Raw genomic sequence first — 18,576 nt, 5'->3', positions numbered from 1 at the left:
AACAGCTGCTGAATGAAAACGGGTACATGCATTTTTGCATGTCTGAGTTCCTGACAGTGTCTGGATTACAGTAGTATTTTAATGTTCAAAAAATGTTATGAGATAATTGCTGTAGCCATTTTAAAGATAAAGGAACTAAAATTTCTGAGATCTGAGCCAATGAAGCATCTAGAATTTCTGTATAGTCATGATTTAAGGATAGCATTCTGGTTAGTGGGAAGATAAAAACTTGGAACTCAGAAAAATGTGATCTTTTCTTACACCGTATACTGTACATGAGAATGGCTTAAGAAATGCTGACTGCATGTGTCATGGGCTAGGGTACTTCTGACCTTTGGCACCTACTCTACCCAAGGTTTTACCATTGCTGTTTCATAGGGTGGTGCCAGAATCCCAGACAATATCTTCAGGAGACAATGAATACAACAGTCTGTAGCAGAAATTCACTTAGCAAAGTCGATAATGAATACTGATGATGAAATTGTGGCCATTTTGTGGGGCATTAGAATGCTTTGCTCAGAATTGGGTTTATTCATTGGTTCCTAAACCTGTGGTGATTCTTAAAAATATATTTGTTGTGGATGTGCTAGTCTAGACATTAAATAAGCTTCCCAGATTTATGTTAAACAGCCAGCTCTGTATTCCCAACAATAATGGGCATTTGGAAATATGATAAGCAGGTGACAGTTTGCATACATTGTTATATATTTACAGTTTGCTTCTCTCTATAAAATACCCCAACTTCTGTGCACTATAAAACCAGGTAAATCTGACAGAGGGTGGGTAGAATGTCTTTTGGAGCAATGTGTCACGGACTGTCTCACAATAGTATTTTTCTCCATCTGTTATAGGTCAATGCACAAACTGGCCCAGTTGGAAAGACTTGACCTAGGCAATAATGAATTCAGTGAGCTGGTAAGCGAATGCATTTTCTAAACTTGATAAATGCACCCCAGGAGATTATTTATTTTGCTCTGTCTCTGTAACTGCAGGTATTAAATTATCCAACTGCACATTTGCATTTGCTAAATATAACAACAAAATGGAATCCGGGAAATAAAGTGATTGTTTGACTGTATAGAAAACCACAGACTACCGGATAATATGAGATGCGCTAAAAAGAGAGAGAGAGAGGAATAGGTAAACAGATGCAAATTGACAATTTCGAGCACCAGTTATGTAGCAGGCACCAAGTTCAGCGTGTCACTTATGTTATCTCACTTAACACTTATTTGTTATGTTGCCATGTTAACTTTATGGAAATGAGCTCAAAGTGGTCACCAGTTTGCACAGCTTTTATGTAATTGAACAAGAATTAAAGCAAGACTTGATTAACTCAAAGTTCATACCTTGAAGACTTCTTCCTTTAGGGATGCTTAGTGGAGAGGAGTGGTTAAAATCCTTCTATTTCTAATTGTACTGAGAGTGTCTTTCTAATGAATACACATTCCAATCTCACTGCCACCAAAACTGAAAGAAATTCTGACTTCTCCTTTCAGGACTTAAGTTTTCTTTAAAATTTGCCTGAAGACCAGAATCTCAAATGCAAATTAGAAAGCAAATACTCCTTTATAAGCAGACTCTTTTTAATTCAGAAGTCTCCACTTGAACATCTTCAAGTTTCAAAAATGCAATTCATCTGAAATGTATTTTAACTATTTTTAAATTAAAACATGTAATTAAGTAATCAACTATTCTCTCCCAGCTGTGTTGCTAGCAATGTGACCTTGTGCAAATCACTTCACCTCTCTAAGCCTCTTTTTCATTTTCTATAAAATGGAAATTAAAATGGCTCCTCCCTTGCAGGGCTTATGTGAAAATTAAATGAGATAATGCATGGGAAAAAGGGATTCTCAGTAAATGCCAGTTTACAGGGTGTGATTTGCACTGCATCTTGAATGTGCAAAGAAATTAGCTTGTTTAGCTTTGACCATAACTAATCTGGCCATTATCCCAGTCTCTATCAGCTGTTCACTGAGGGTAAAAGCTGACTTTCATTCTTCTGCAATTAAAAGTTTCATCTGATTTAAGAAGTTACAAGATTCCTTTGGGCTGTGGTCATCTTCCTCGCATAAAAATTCTTTCTGTCGTGTGTCCTCTCACCTTCCCCAGCTTCTCTTCATAACATGGATCTTGGGTATGTGCAAAGGCTACATGTCTTTCTGACCTGAGGGAAAGGGACTCTCTGGTCTCAGGCTGTTTTTCAGAAGTGTCCTGCCAGACATGCTGGCCTTAGGGCTGATGTCTGCAGCTGCCCCTGCCCCTTGTGTTAAAGCTAGAGTTCTGAAGCCATAATCAATTTTCTAGGCTCAGGCAATACTCCTTTTGAGCACTGGCCATTTCTCCCTTGTTTGCATTGCTACCACTCAGCTCTCTTTGGCTGTAGATATATTAGTCTCTGCCCTGTCTTCCCTCCAGTATTGGGCTTGGCCGTCCATCCCCGATTTCTTTTGTGAAGATACCTCACCAGCTTTAATACTAGTATTAAGAGCGTACAGGCTCTGAGAGTCCACTTGATGTGCAAACTGAGAGAGCCTCTGTAAAAAGTAAACTTCAGAGCCTCCTTCTGCCTGCTACATTGCACCACCAAGTTTGCTTTGTTTGGGATACACTCAACTTTGTGATAGGACAGCTTGCAAAGTGACCTCAACACAAATATTAGAGCAAAATGACCCAGTACACAATATAATGTACCTACCCCAGGCTTTTATAAAGTAGATACTTACTAATAATGTAGGAAGAGAGATTGGTAAGGGTGGTGAATAGCAGTGACAAAACTATTTTATACTGGGAGTTTAAAAATCAGTTGTTAAGAAGTTACAATCTGCCCATGCTTCCATGAAGAGATGTAGCATGGCCTACTAGTTGAAAGAATATGAACCATGGATTCAGACAACTGAGGTTTCACTCTCATTTCCATCACTGGCTAGTTGGGTACCTTTGAGTCTATATAGCTCACTCTCTATCCTTGGTGTCCTCTTCAATAAAATAAGGGCATCAAAGGCATCCATTTCACAGGCTTTTGGGAAAAGTTCTATGCAGGAGAATCTATAATAAGCATTCAATATATGTTTCTATGAATTTTGATTCTGTCAAGTGTATCATTTTGCAAGCCTTTCACATGGATAGTTTAGGAATCAATGTGTTACTATAAATTTTGGACCAACAAACATGAATAAAATATGTTTACTTTTTTGAAAGTAGACATAGTAAAAGTACACTTAGAAACATATTGTAACTTATGCTTCATGGTATCTAAGAAATCATCACTTGAGCAGAAACATTTTTTTTTATTTTGAACTCTCAATCTTCCGTGTTAGTCACAAAACAAATCTCTCTAAAAAAATTTCTTTTCATTTGTTTTAAGACCCTTTATTTATTGATAATACTCAGTTACTTGGCAGAGGGAGGAAGAGATGGGAGTGTAATTATGGAACTTCACATCTCTTATGTCATTAACTTTTAATCAAATGTCTGACTTTTATTAGTCATATGTGTGGGACTAGCTGTTATTTCTCTGAATGTAACAGCTTTTAATGAGCAAATAAGAGAATTTGCTTTGATAAGAGGCCTCTAGGTACAATGTCATGTGCAGGCAAGGGTATAAATTCCATTCTGTAGCTAGGTATTGTCACGTAGGAGATTACTGTTAGAGAATTCATTTGTGTGGCATGGTAAAGAGATATGGAGAGAAGATGATAATAAGTTAAAAACAACAACAACAAAAAACTTACAATGTGAAAGTCTAATAAAAAGAACAGAAGCTTGCTTGTTTGAGACTCAATGTAAATATGCTAATGAGGTTTGAAGTAGAAATATCTACTTCAAAAATCCTAAACAGAAGGTATTATTTTATGTTTCTAACAGCAGTGGCCACCAGGAAATACTGGGCAAAGTTCCAGGAACATAATAGATTCTCAGAGGTTTTGTTGTTGTTGTCTCTTTCATGGCTTATTTTTGTCAATATAAAATTAATATATTTCCATTAAATTTTTTAATATTTATTCATTTTGAAAGAGAGAATGCACACAGTGGGAGAAGCAGAGAGAGAGAGAGAGGAGAGAGAGAATTCCAAGCAGGCTTGGCTCTGTCAGCACAGACCCCAACTTGGGACTCCATCCCATTAACCATGAGATCACAACCTGAACCAAAATCAAAAGTCAGACACTTAACTGACTTAGCCACCCAGGCACCCCTCCATTTTTTAAAATTCAGAAAGTTAAGAGGATTGTAAGAATGATAGCAAAAGTCATCCATAATCTCAACCCCTTATAAAACCATGATTAGTGGTTTTGGTATATTCTCCCCCCACCACCACCATTTTCTTTTTTAATGAGGTCAGATGAGTATTATTGGGGCCAGGTCAGAAATGAGACACTATTAGGTTGATGTGTTGGATACCATCAATTCTTAAAGCTCCTCTATATACTCTGGGTAGAACAGCCTTCTAACTTCCACAGATTAATCAGGAACTTCCCATAGTCATAGAATAGTCAGGGACACTAAAACAGGTTCATTAACTGCAATGGGGCCCAGAAGCCATATTTCAGGTGTATATAGATCTATCTGATGAAATAAGAGTCCTGTTCATCCTGAACTAGTAGTGGAAATAACAGAGCCCCCAAAGTCAAATCACCATAAGTGAGAAGAATACTGGAAAAGGAAGCAGATTGAACAGCAGAACCTGGAGGAAGATGGGATCAGTGGATCCAGAATCAGGGTGAGGCTATGGCTGACCATCCCCCAATCTAGCCCCAGCTTCTAGCTCCCAGTCTCCTACTCCCTGAGCTTTCCCCTTCCTGTATTGAAGGAGGGCCCTGGTAATAAGTAAGAGCCCCCAACAACTCTGCCGTGGGAGCTTGCATCAAGAGTCAGCTCTAAGAAACAAAATAAGAATGCTTCTTTGCAAACCAGAAAGAGAAAAGAGGTGAGCCCAGAGGAGATAGACAGTAAACTGTTAAGTGGTCTCTACGTGGTTCAGAGTACAGCAACGTAATGGAGGCAGAGTGTGGCACAGGCAACAACCTGCCTACCGCAGCATGAGTGACAGTGCGCAGCAGAAAAGGAAAACATGGATTACAGAGGTCATTGGAAGAGCATCTCCTGTTATGTGGGAGGTTCCTTTGTCTCCACTCACCTTCCTGCCACAAAAGGAACTCCTACAAGCAGTAACTGGGGAGGAGGATCCCAGGAAAGGCCTGATTTCTTGATCTCTTGCTCTTCAAGTGGAGGGAGGTCAGAGAAGTGAGATTTGAAATTTCACTGTAACCATGACATAATAATACTGCTTATGTGTGCTTTTATAGAGATGTTTCTGTTTACCAAATTGGAATTACAGTTTTCATTCTATTTTATATTACTGTATGATTATCAAATTCAAATAAATTCTTTACAGACATTATAAGTTAGAAGTTTTCTCCGCAACTAAATTAGGAAGGCTGTCAAATAATAGCCAAAATATAAGTAGTGAATTGAAATTTACACTTAAGAGAAAATAATAAAGTCAGGGAGGCTTGAAATTTTACAATATCATATTTGATGCATATAAAACAATATATATAATATATGTTTAAGTTACAAAACATAAGATAATGCATCCCTGTGTACCCACCACCATATTTTTATGAAATAGAATATCACCAGTCCTGTATAGCTACCTATTTGCTCTTACCTAATTCTGCCTCATTCCCAGAAATAACTACAATCCTGAATTTTAACATTCCCTAAATTTATATATATGTCTAAACGTTATATTATTTCACTTTGCTTGTTCTCAGACTTTCTAAAATATGACTATATTGCAACTTATATACTTATTTCTTCATAGTCATTTCTGTCCAGCTTTTATTACATTGCTGCTATGAATATTCCTATAAGTGCATGTGTGCAAGAATTTTTCTAAAGCATATATTTAGAAGCAGAATTTCCTAGTCATTAATTGTGCACATATTCAACTTGAAAAATAATGCTTTTCTTTTTTTGTTTCAAAATAGTTGTACTCATTTACCTGCACTGTATAAGACCCCCCATTTCCACCTCTTCACCTACACTTGATATCATCAGACTTTTTTTGCCTCTATAATGGCTGACAGGGTCATCTCATTACTATCTGAATCTGAATATCCCTCAGCTTTCACGAGATTGGTGCTTTTTTTCCATATGTTGGTGGCTGATAGTGTTTCCTCTTCTGTGAGATGCCTGTTCATGTATTTCTGCCCATTTTTCTATTGGATGCCTTTTTCTTGTAGACTTACAGGGAACTTTTATATATTCTAGATACTAACCTCTTGTTGGTTATATGTAGCACAGATACCTTCTCCCAATCTCTGTAGTTTTCTTTTTACTTGCTTCTTGGTGTCTTTTGATGGCCTGAAGTTCTTAATTGTAATGTAATCAAATGCATACTTTTTTTATGTCTAGCATATTTTGTGTCTTGCTTAAGGAGTCCTTGCCTTCCCTGAGGTGCCTGTGTGGCTCAGTCGGTTGAGCATCTGACTCTTTTGATTTGACTGAGGTCATGATCCCAGGGTCATGGGATTGAGCCACATTGGGCTCTGCACTGAGTGTGGAGTTTTCTTAAGATTCTTTCTCTCCTCCTCACTCCTCATGCATTCTCATTCAGTGTCTCTCTAAAGTGTGTCTTCTTTTTCTAGAAGTAGAAGAAGGGGAAGAAGAACAACTTGCCTCCCCAAAGTCAAACACATCTTTTATTCTAAAAGTTTGAAAATTTCATTACTTATAGCCAGGTGTATTTCCATCTAGGCTTAATTATTTTACATTGCATATGTTATTCTTTTTCTGAACAGATAGTTTTCCAAACAACATTTATTAAGCAGTCCTTCCTTCTCCTCTGAATGAGTGCAACTTCTTAACAAAATATGGTATCCATATATTCATAGGTTACCTTCTTCAATGGTTAGTTTATTTTCTGGGTACCAAAACCACACAGTCTTAATTAGCACAAATAATAAGTTTTTCATATCTGATAGGATAAGTCTCTACCACTTAGGCATCTGGACATTTAGTTTGCATATAAATTTTAGAATTTGTCTATCAAGTTGCTTAAAATGGAAAAATATCATTGGAATTTGTTTAGAAATGCATTGATTCTATAAATTAATTTTCATCGGTTTGTGATGAATTTATATTTTTCTGTTATTGACTCTCCTTATGTGTGACATATCTCCATTTATTTGTCCATTTTAATATCTTTCAGTGAAGTTTTATGATTTTCTTCAAAAAAGATTTTTCACATTTTAGTGGATTTTAATTGGATTATTTGTTTTTTGTATGTTCATTTGTATCAGTTCTTCCTATACTTTGAATACTAACCCTTTATCAGATATGTCCTTTGCAAATATCTTCTTCCGTTTAATAGGTTACCTTTTAATTTTGTTTATGTAGAGGATTTCTAATGTAAAACTACCTTTGCATTCCTGAAATAAATCCAACATAATCCTAATATGTTGATGATCCTGACCTTCTATATAAACTGTATTTAATTTAATCCTTTCTGGGATTTTTAAAAATCAATGCTTATGCATTTGATTTGTATACATTATTCTTGTGTACTTTCTCTATCTGTGGGTTTGTGTTTCTCATCAATTTTGGAAAATTATCAGACCTTATCTCCTCAGATATTTCCTTTTGTCTATGTGTTCCATATATCCTTCTGGACTTTGGACTAAATATGATATGAATATGATATCATAAGTGATTTTCAAATGCTATTTTAATAATTATTTTGTAAGGCCTTCTTTGAAAAAGCAATCAGATAAGGGGTAATTTTAAAAATGTTTATTTCATCTCCTTAAAGAAAATCTTTCTGCCTCTCTACCTAAAATTATCCAGTGTTAATTCTCCAGAATTTGAGACATGATAGTGATATCATTTTAAGAGTACTTTCAACTCTTTGAACTATTTGATGTACCAGCTACTGACAGAGACATCTCTAAATAATGGGCCACTCATTCTATATTAAAGAACAAAACATAAATTTAAAAAACAAACACCTGGGGTGCCTGGGTGGCTCAATCAGTTAAACATACAACTTTGACTCAGGTCATGATCTCATGGCTCTTGAGTTTGAGCCCCACGTCAGGCTCTGTGCTAACTCAGAGCCTGGAGCCAGAGCCTGGAGCCTGCTTCAGATTCTGTGTCCCTCTCTTGTTCTACCCCCTCCCACTCTTGCTCTGTCTCTCTCTCTCTCTCAAGAATAAATAAATATTTTTCTTAAAAAACTTTAAAAACAAACACTTAAATTACAGCAACAAAAATATTTAAACAGTAAAAAGTATATATTTCATATGATGAACAAAAACTTTTAATTTTTGAAAGACAATGCAAAGACGGGTTGTATTTTAAAGTCCAGAGAATTCATCAGGAAATGAGTACTATCAATTTAACTATCTAATATTTAAGACAGTATGTTAAGCAGTCTTTATAAGAACATTTCATAAATTCAGCCATCCGTGAACTACTAAAGGATTGATATTCCATAAAACTTCTTTTCCGAAAAGCTTAAAAAATATTCTGCATTCCACAAATCACCATTTTAAATGCTTAGTAAGTCTACAGATCACAATAAGCAAGAATTTCTAATCTCAGTATTCAAACTGAAATAGTTTTGTTGATTTTTTTCACTTTATTCGTAGGGTCAAATAAAAATGTCAAATAGATAAATAAAAAATGGAGACACTGAGAAGAAATGCCAATAGTTGTATAGTGCTGGAGTGGAAAGATTTTACTTTAGCCTTCAAGATTCTTCCAGCTGATCTAAGAATTAATTTTACATGAGACAAATTAACAGGAGGGGGAAGAAAAAGTTTAATGTGTGTGCACGAGGTCCCCAAAACGAAATTGAGACCCAAAGAAATGACCAAGACAGGCAGTTTTTATACTTTTTAGACAAAAAGACAATAAATCTGTGTGAAGTTGGTGGGACAAAAAAACTTCATGTCGGGGGCTTTCAATTAGTAAGGAATTCTAAACAGAATTTGGACTAGGCTGGAATAGTTAGTCAATTACTAAAACTATAAGCTTTGTTTATATAGCTTTCTATGCTCTGAATTCCCTATCTATGATGGTAGGAATGTCCCTTTACCTGCTGGTACAGGGAGAGTACCTTTCACAAGGTTGATTTATTTCCCGTTTACAGAGACGAAAAGGAGTCAGAGTGTTCTTACACTTAAGTAATTTTTAGTTCAAAATAATCAGTGTGCCAAAGTAGTACCTTTTGTATTACCTACCCTTGGCTCCTACAATAGAATATTTATTTAGGCTATATAAATTACACAAGTGTTCTTTCATAGAAATTTGAAACAATCAAGTACTTTAATGTTTTAACTTGTAATTTAAATTGATTAGAATTAAATTAAACTCATTCTACTAAAAGCATAACTGCCAATGGTTTCACCTCCCTAGTTTGCCCAAGGTATTCTCATTTTTAATTACCTAGGATGTATGTGTACCTAAGGCAAGCACTATATTTACATATCTGGTAATTTTTTTATGAGTTATTATAACATAGGTTTGCCATACCTACTAATCAGATTTTGTCAATTATTTTTCAGATAAAGCTTATAAAAAAAGAACAAAATAGTAAAATACAATTTGTAATCATATAACTGGCCTCATGTTTTTAGGGAAAATATTTGAGAGATCCTAATTATTACCTCCTCCATTTCCTGCGTTTGTAAAATTACTGTGGACATTGATTATAGATATATATATCACAAGCATTGCCAAAGGTTATTAACATATCAAGAGAAACATGATAAATGAAACATTTTAAAAATTATTAGAGGCACATCAATTTCTTTATCAGTCCAGGCCCAGTCAGGGGGTGGGAACAAAATCCATGATTTAACAAAGGAAATTTGATATAAAGAACAGCTATTCATGTATTAGAAAACAGAAAGTACAGAAAGGGGACACGGAAGGATCACAGAGGTAATAACCCAGCTAGCACTTCTAGGGGAGAGAACAAATGGAAAAAGGTAGTATAAGGAGCTAGAAATAATTAAAGCTAGGAATCAAGGGGAGCCTGGGTGGCTCAGCTGGTTAAGTGACAGATTTTGGCTCAGGTCACAATCTCATGATTCATGAGTTTGAGTCCAGCATCTGGCTCTGTGCTGACAGCTCAGAACCTAGAGCCTAATTCAGATTCCATGTCTCCCTCTCTCTCTGCCTCCCACCCCCCCCCCCCCACACACACACACACACTGTCACACTCTGTCTCTCTCTCAAAAATAAATAAACATTAAAAAGTTTTTAATAAATAAATAAAGCTGGGACTTAGATCCATAAAGAGGCTGGTGCTGGGGTCTCTGAGGGGGCATGATAAGGCTGGTTCTGGTTGTGCGGAAAAACTACACACTGAAATCTGCTGCAGTTGCTGAAGTTTAATGTCATTGCAAAGAGAAGTGTTGCTGTTGAGACTGAAATGACCAGGAGTGAACTAGAAGGAGCAAACCCCATCTTCCTCCTGTAGCCTCCCAGTCTCTCTCCAGTCTCTCCAGTCTACCCAATTGTCAGTGCCTGACACCGAGCAACCTGTCAAAATAGAAATGTTGTTAACCTCAGAATTGCAAAGTAGAATACAGAAAAGTGGACCCACTGCTGAAAAGACAAGAGCTTACACATTTAAAATAAAATGGATATTTGCTTTGGCGGACTCAGTTTTGACATCATTTCCTCCAGAAAGCTTTCCCTGCACTTAGCAGAGCTCCATGTCCCCAACTGGCACTTGATAAATGTTTTTGAATGAATGAATGAATGAATCATTTAATTTTAAAGTGAATAGTTCAGTCGATTCTCATCATCAAAATCGTGCCTATGTAAATTGGAAATTTTTAATTCAAACTAAACAATAATAGAGGTGGAGGCACTACTTTAGTTTACCTGCAAAGCAATCATTCTACAATTAGATATCCTTTGAGGAATCAATTTCAATTCACTTTGAGACAAACTTCCAAATGAGTTTCTCCATGAAACCCTAAAGTACACAATTTGCCTCTGTGATCAATAAGTAAATAAAACTGTATTTCCACTAACTCTGGAATTTGAAAGGAATCCTTGATGAATCATTCAACTAAAATGTATTTTCTGACTGCAAATAATTGTGGAGGCTTTTTATTAGTAAGATGATGAAATTGGGGTCTCTATTTTTATAAATACCACATCTGTTGACCTGGGGTTTTAATAAGCAAACCCAAATGTCACACATGCAAATAAAGAAAGTCATTTTCTTGCTTTCAAACTTTCCCTTCCCTGGCCATAAAATAAGTCATCTTTGCCTGTTTTCTCTCAATTGCCATTTCTCATTACTGCAATATCATGACTGGATACCATGAATGAAATTAATTAGCTCTGTTTGCCTTTCCATAGATAGATTTTTCTAAGAATGGCATATATCTCAATGCAATCAAGTGTCCTCGTGTTTCTGTCAACAGTTTCTACCGGAGAAATTAAAGGAAAAAGAAATACTCCCTAACTGAAGCAGGGTAAACTACATCAAATAAGAGTATACATTTATAATCAAGGCTTTCCCAAGAAAATGGAAGTATTATACAATCATGGAATAACCCCAAAAGAATAATTTTGAGTTGTGAATAGGGATTATGAATCATCCAAAAATAACAGAAAGACTGTATTGAAAGTAATCAATTAAAATATACATCTTCCTCACTTATGTACTGCAGCGGTAATATTTGGACATACTATCTGAAATAGAAGTAATAGAAAACGATGTATTTGATTTCAGGTTTCGCAGTAAACCAAAACTAAAAGACAATGAAAACTATCAAGAAGAAGACGGATAAAGTTGTGTGTTTACAGAAGGTGTAATTAGTTAGGGTGGCTAGGGAAGCTTCACTCAGAAGGTGACATTTTAGTAAAAATCTAAAGTAGGAGAAGGAGTGGGGCACCTGGGTGGCTCAGTTAAGCATCTGACTTCGGCTCAGGTCATGATCTTACAGCTTGTGGGTTTGAGCCCCACATCAGGCTCTGTGCTGACAGCTCAGAGCCTGGAGCCTGCTTCAGATTCTGTCTCCCTCTCCCTCTCTCTGTCCCTCCCCCCGCTCACACTCTGTTTGTCTGTCTCTCTCTCTCAAAAAATAAAGAAAGAAAGAAAGAAAGAAAGAAAGAAAGAAAGAAAGAAGAAAGAAAGAAAGAAAGAAAGAAAGAAAGAAAGAAAGAAGGTGAAGGAGTGAACCATGCAAATATCTGGGTGTAAGATTGTTCTAGACAGAGGAAACAGGTATTACAAACATCTGATATGAGAGCAACACTGACATGTGAACAGGAAGAAAGACTAAAAGGGATGGTACAGAATAAGTTGGAAGAGTAGATGATAAGTCAATTTTGGAGGGAAGGTGGAGGTAGAGAGAATCCTGTAAGACATTTTAAGGATTTTGTATCTTATTCAGAGAAAAATGGAAGCCCTTTGGAAGGTTTTGAACAAGTAGAACCTGTGGTCTGACATATTAAGTTATATTACATCACATTGCATTATATTACAGTATGTTACATTACATGTTACATTAATTACATTACATTACATTACATTACATTACATTACATTACATTACATTACATTTCCAGGATCACTTTGACTGCTGTGTTGAACGTAAGTAGAAAGTGGGGCAAGGTAAAGTCAAAGAGACCAGTCAGAAAGCTATTGCAATAATATAGGCAAGGAATAGTAGTATCCTAGATTGAGGTAGTAGCTAGCAGTGGAGACAGTAGGATTTAATTTCGGGGTAAATTTGAAAGATATAGCCAGAAGTAGAATCTGAACTTGTAATTTGGAGATACTCTCTTTCAATAAATAATATAAAAATTAGGAATACATAATTAGTTACAAAAGTGAATGTCTACTTAAGATGGAAAAAGAAACTATGAATTTTTTTGAAGCTGTAAATTTTAAATTACAAATTGAAGTTAATAAAATACAATTTTGAAAAATTAGCAAATGACAGAGACATCATTAAGTCAAGGAAAACAACATAATGACACATATCTATAATGTTCTCTTTCCCCCTACATTTTGGCTTCATGCTCTTTGACAGTCTTCACATGACATACATTTTGTAATACCATTTTCTATGAAAATAATAGAAAAGTAATCCAATCTCTACTCTACCATGGTTTTTATTACTGATAATTCAAAACCATTCATTTCAGCTTTACAATTTTTCACTGATATGCTTTGTAAAATTTTAGGATTGTTGCCATATTTGGGGAAATGTCTGGCTCCAAACATTTCAAGCCTGTTTCTCCTCCACCACCTACGTACTTCTGGTGCTGGGAACCAAAGGAATGTTCATCTTCCAATATATCCTCTGGCCCTGCATTTTCATGTCATGATGGTCAGGGGAGTTTGCACAATGAGCAGGAGTATTTCTGAAAGTCTTTTCTATCCTAGTTGGCTAGTAACAAGTTAACTATATGCAAGCAAGATTGCAAATCATAAAATATATTCCACTAAACCTCTATTACCATGAAGATTCCTTGTGTCCAGCTCCCAAAAATGTCTGTGGCCAATCCATCACTACATGACATGAGGGAAATTGCAACATAGGGAAAGCCATGATAGAAATTATAGAAACATTTTAACATGTCTTACTTTTAACCCAGCATTCTGGGACTAGTTATATACCTATATCCCTTTCCTATTGCAGAATTGTAAAAATCTCAGTGGCTTAAAAAAAATACAAATTTATTATCTTACAGTTCTGGAGGTCACAATTCTTAAAATCAAGGTATCACCATGGCTTTGCTCCTTTCAGAGGCTTCATGGGAGAATATGTGCCTTGCCTTTTCTAGCTTCTCGAGACTGCCTACATTCTTCCACCAGCAGCCCCTTCCTCACATCACTTCATTCTCTGTATCAGATAGTACATCTCCTACTCTGAATGCTTCCATTATTATATATCTTTCTCTGTCTTCTCTGACCCTCCTGCTTCTCTCTAGTAAGAACTTTTGTGATTTCATTGGGACCACCCAAATAATCCAGGAAAATCTCCTTATGTCGAGACTCTTAAATTAATCATATGTGCAAATTCTGTTTTACCATGTAAGGTAATATATTCACAGGTTCTGGAGATCAGGACATGGGCATCATTGGAAGTCCATTATTCAGCCTACTATAGTCAGGCCTCTACTCCCAAAGATTCATGCCTGACCCACATGAAAATGCTCACCCCAACCCAAGTTTCTCAGAAGTTTCATCCATTATAACATTGACTCGAGTGCAGAATTCCATCTAAATCTTATCAGCCCAGAAGTCCCAAATTTGATCATCTAAAGCATCTAAATTAGGCATGGGTAAAGTTGTGGGTATAGTCCATCCTGGAGCAAAATTCCTTCCCATCTGTAGACTGTGAGACTAGAAAACAGTTCATCTGCTTCCAAAATACAATTGCAGAATAGGCATGGGATAACAGTTATAGGGCGGGGGCATGGGGAATAGGAGTACAAAGGGATTCTATACTCAGAAACAATTTCTGAATCCAACCAGAAAAAAACCCATTAGGTTTCAAGGCTTGGGAATAACTTCTGTAGTTCAAGATTTATTGCTCTGTGCCTATGGCTCCACCCTCAGAGTCACCCTTCCCTTTCCAGGAAGGAACACAAGTTTTTGCAGTCAAGTAGATTGAACAACCTGTTTTCTACCTCTAGAATTTTGGAACCCTTCGATATTCTTTCATTTTGTACTTTTTCTGTCCCTTTCAGTACATGCTGGCAGTAGTTCTGTTGATGCAGCAGTCTTAAGAACCTTGTGGATCTCCCTTGTATATCTTGACAATTTCTCCACTGCCCAAGAAGTTCCTTCACAAATCTTCCTTAGATGATCCCATCTCTATTCCTGGCTTCTTCTAAGATGTCTGACAGGTTTCGTGAGACACCTACCTGATAGCTTCAGAACCCTCTGTGTGAATGAATGAATGAATGAATACTCTGACTTTTTAGTACTTACAAGGCACTGGCAAAAGTCTGACCAGACACACCCTTGACTTTCTTTCTGGAGCACACTTTCCTGGCAGTAAAACCTCCTAATTTTAGCTTTTTTTTTTTTTTTTTTAAATCTGTATAGCATGAGGATCCCATCAAGTCCTGGTTTCTTTTTGCTTAAGCGATCTTTCAATGTATCTCTTTCCTCTTGCAATTATATTGTAATTAGCAACTAGAAACCAGGACACACCTTCAAAACTTTGCTTGGGAATCTTTTCAGCGAAATATTAAGTTTATGTCTTGAAAGTTCTGCTTTCCACATAATTGTATGACACGATTCAGCTACTACGTAACAAAGACCTCTTTTCCTCTATTTTCCATGTTAACATGTTTTTTCATTTCCTTCGGAGCTCTCATTAGTAGTGCTTTTAGGGGGCGCCTGGGTGGCTTGGTTGGTTAAGCGTCCTACTTCAGCTCAGGTCATGATCTCACGGTCCGTGAGTTTGAGCCCCGTGACGGGGTCTGTGCTGACAGCTCAGAGCCTGGAGCCTGCTTCGGATTCTGTGTCTCCTTCTCTCTCTGCCCCTCCCCTGTTCATGCTCTGTCTCTCTCTGTCTCAAAAATAAATAAACGTTAAAAACAAAAGTAAAAAAAAAAGTAGTGCTTTTAGCATCCATGTTGCTATCAGCAGTCTTTTCATGATGATTTAGGTATTCTCTAAGATGATACAGATTTTCTTTACCATGCTCTTCACTTCCTTCAGAGTCTTCCTTAGCAGAGGGTCATTATCATCCACACTTCTGCTAACACTCTGTTCAAGGCAATCTAGGCTTTTTCTTTCACAAATTTATAGCCAGAATTTTTCTAGCCCCTGCCTAATTCCAAGACACTTCTACATTTTTAGGTATTTATTATGGCAGTAACCCACTTCCAAGTTCCAAAATATAATTCCTATTGTCAAATGATAACAAATGATGACAAATTTAGTGGCTTAACATAGCATAAATATATTATTTTAAAGTTCTGTAGTGTCATTAAAGCTGTGTTCCTTCCTGAGAACTATTCATTTTCTCTTCTTTTGTAGCTTCTAGAAGCCACCTACCTTCCTTATCCCATGGCCCCTTCCTTGCATCACTTCAGTTTCTGTTTCTGTCATCATATCTCCATTTTTGCCTTCTCTGACTTTCCAGCCCCCACTTATAAGGACAGTTGTGACTACATTAGGACACTTGTATAATCCAGAATAATCTCTCTTCTCCATCTCAAGACCTTTGAAATAATAATACCTCTATTCTCCTTTTCCATGTGAGGTAACATACTCAGTTTCTGGACATTAGGATGTGCACAACTATCAGGAGCCATTATTCCCTTTACCATGTTACCCCCCCAAAATTTAAAGTATATGTCCACACCAAATCTTATACATGCATATTTATGGCAGCATATTCATAATAGCTAAAAAGTGGAAAAAATCCAAATGTCCATTAACTAATAAATGGATAAGTGAGATGTAGTATACCCATACAGTAGAATATTTGTCAATAAAAAGATAGTGAAGGACTGATATAGGTGAACCTTAAAAACAGTATGGTATATGAAAGAAGACAGAAATAAAAGACTATGTATTGTACAATCGCATCTATATGAAGTTTCCAGAATAGACAAATCCACTGTGACAGAAAATAGATTTATACTTTCCAGGGTATTAGGGGAAGGGGAGAGGAGAGACTGAGTATGGTCGAGGGAGGTGATGTATTCTGGGGGAGGTGATGAAAGTGATCTACAATTAGATGGTTGTTACGATTGCATAACATTGTAAGTATACTAAGAGTCACTCAACTCTATATTCTAAGAAGGTAAAACTTATGGTATGTGAATTATATTTCTATTTTTTTTAATCTTAAAAAAGAAAACAAGCTTAAAAAAGAAAACAAGCTTAGTTTTGCAAATTGCACACAACATGGCCATGTAAACACACTGCCAGACTTCCTCCCAGGATCTGGCAAGGAGTTCATGCAAATAAGGTCCTGAAAGTTTGAACCTCATTAAATTTAAAGTACACCTGCCTCTAGGTAGAGCAACAGGATTTATTGACAGATTGGATGTCAGGAATGAGAGGGAGAATAGTTAATAATGACTTCATGAGTTGAGACCTAAGCAACTAAAAGATAAATTTTCTACTTTTTTCAAGTTTTTAAATTATATAACTATATAACTATAGTTATATATAACTAAACTAATGTCAACAAATATGGTAAAATTGGTTTCAGGTGTAGAATTTAATGATTCATCACTTACATATAACACCCGATGCTCATCACAACAAGTGCCATGCTTAATACCCACCACTCATTTAGCCCATCACCCACTCACCTCCATCCATCATCCCTTCTGTTCTCTATAGTTAAAAGTCTCTTATGGTTTGTTTCCCTCTCTCTTTTGCTTTTTTTCCCTTCCCATATGTTCATCTGTTTTGTTTCTCAAATTCCACATATGAGTGAAGTCATATGGTATTTGTCTTTCTCTAACTTATTTTGCTTAGCATAATATACTCTAGCTCCATCCACATCATTGCAAGTGGCAAGATTTCATTCCTTTTGATAGCTGAGTGATATTCTGGGGTGTGTGTGTGTGTGTGTGTATCACATCTTCTTTTTTAAATATTTTTTATTTGAGAGAGAGAGTGCAAGCAAGGGAGAGGGGCATGGAGAGAGAGAGAATCCCAAGCAGGCTCCATGCCTAGGATGGAGCCAGATGCGGGGCTAAATCCCACCACATTGGGATCATGACCTGAGCAGAAATCAAGAGTCAGATGCTCAACTGAGACACCCAGGTACCCCATATATATATCACATCTTTTTTACCCATATATATACCACATCTTCTTTATCCATTCATTAGTCCAGAGCCATTTGTGCTCTTTTCATAGTTTGGCTATTGTTGATAATGCTGCTATTAACATCAGTGTGCATGTGCCCCTTCAAATCTATATTTTTGTATCCTTTGTGTAAATACCTAGTAGGGCAATTACTAGGTTGTAGGTTTTTAACTTTTTTGAGGAACCTCCATACTGTTTTCCAGAGTGGCCGCATCAGTTTTCTCTTACATTGTCGGTGGAAATTTCTACTTCTGGGTAGACTACCCTACCAGATGCAAGGTTGTTGTTTATTTTTTCAATTCTTTTTTGTTTTGGGGTGGGGGAAGCACATAACGTTAGCTACCCTCTTAACAAATTTTTAAGTATACAGTACAGTATTAACTATGAGCACAGTGCTGTACAGCAGATCTCTAGAACATTTTTATCTTGCATAACTGAAGCTTTACACCCAGTGAAGAACAGCTCCCCATAAACCCCTCCCCCTGGAAACCACTATTCTACTTTCTGCTTCTATGGGTTTGAATACTTCAGGTACCTCACATAAGTGCAATCATGTAGCATTTGTCCTTCTGTGACTGCCATGTTTCATTTAGCATAATGTCCCCAAAGTTCATCCCTGTTGTCACATGTTACAGAATTTCTTTTCTTAAAGCTGAATAATATTCCATATATATGTGTGTGTGTATATATAAATATATGTGTGTATACATATGAGTATATATATATATATATATATACTCGTG

At 36.5% G+C, this 18,576-nt stretch overlaps 1 protein-coding gene across 2 annotated transcripts in view; it reads left to right on the top strand.

The window, feature by feature from the left end:
* Positions 1-18,576, top strand: part of LRRC7 (leucine rich repeat containing 7) — a 446,889-nt gene that overhangs the window by 241,885 nt on the left and 186,428 nt on the right. For both annotated transcript variants that reach the window (XM_047871231.1, XM_047871230.1), the window contains exon 7: positions 852-915. In XM_047871231.1, the coding sequence (XP_047727187.1) occupies positions 852-915 (64 nt within the window). The remainder of the gene's footprint in view (positions 1-851; positions 916-18,576) is intronic.

The sequence above is a fragment of the Prionailurus viverrinus genome, chromosome C1 (assembly GCF_022837055.1).
Source record: "Prionailurus viverrinus isolate Anna chromosome C1, UM_Priviv_1.0, whole genome shotgun sequence".
Taxonomy (NCBI): domain Eukaryota; kingdom Metazoa; phylum Chordata; class Mammalia; order Carnivora; family Felidae; genus Prionailurus; species Prionailurus viverrinus.
This window is presented reverse-complemented; position numbering and strand designations above follow the sequence as displayed.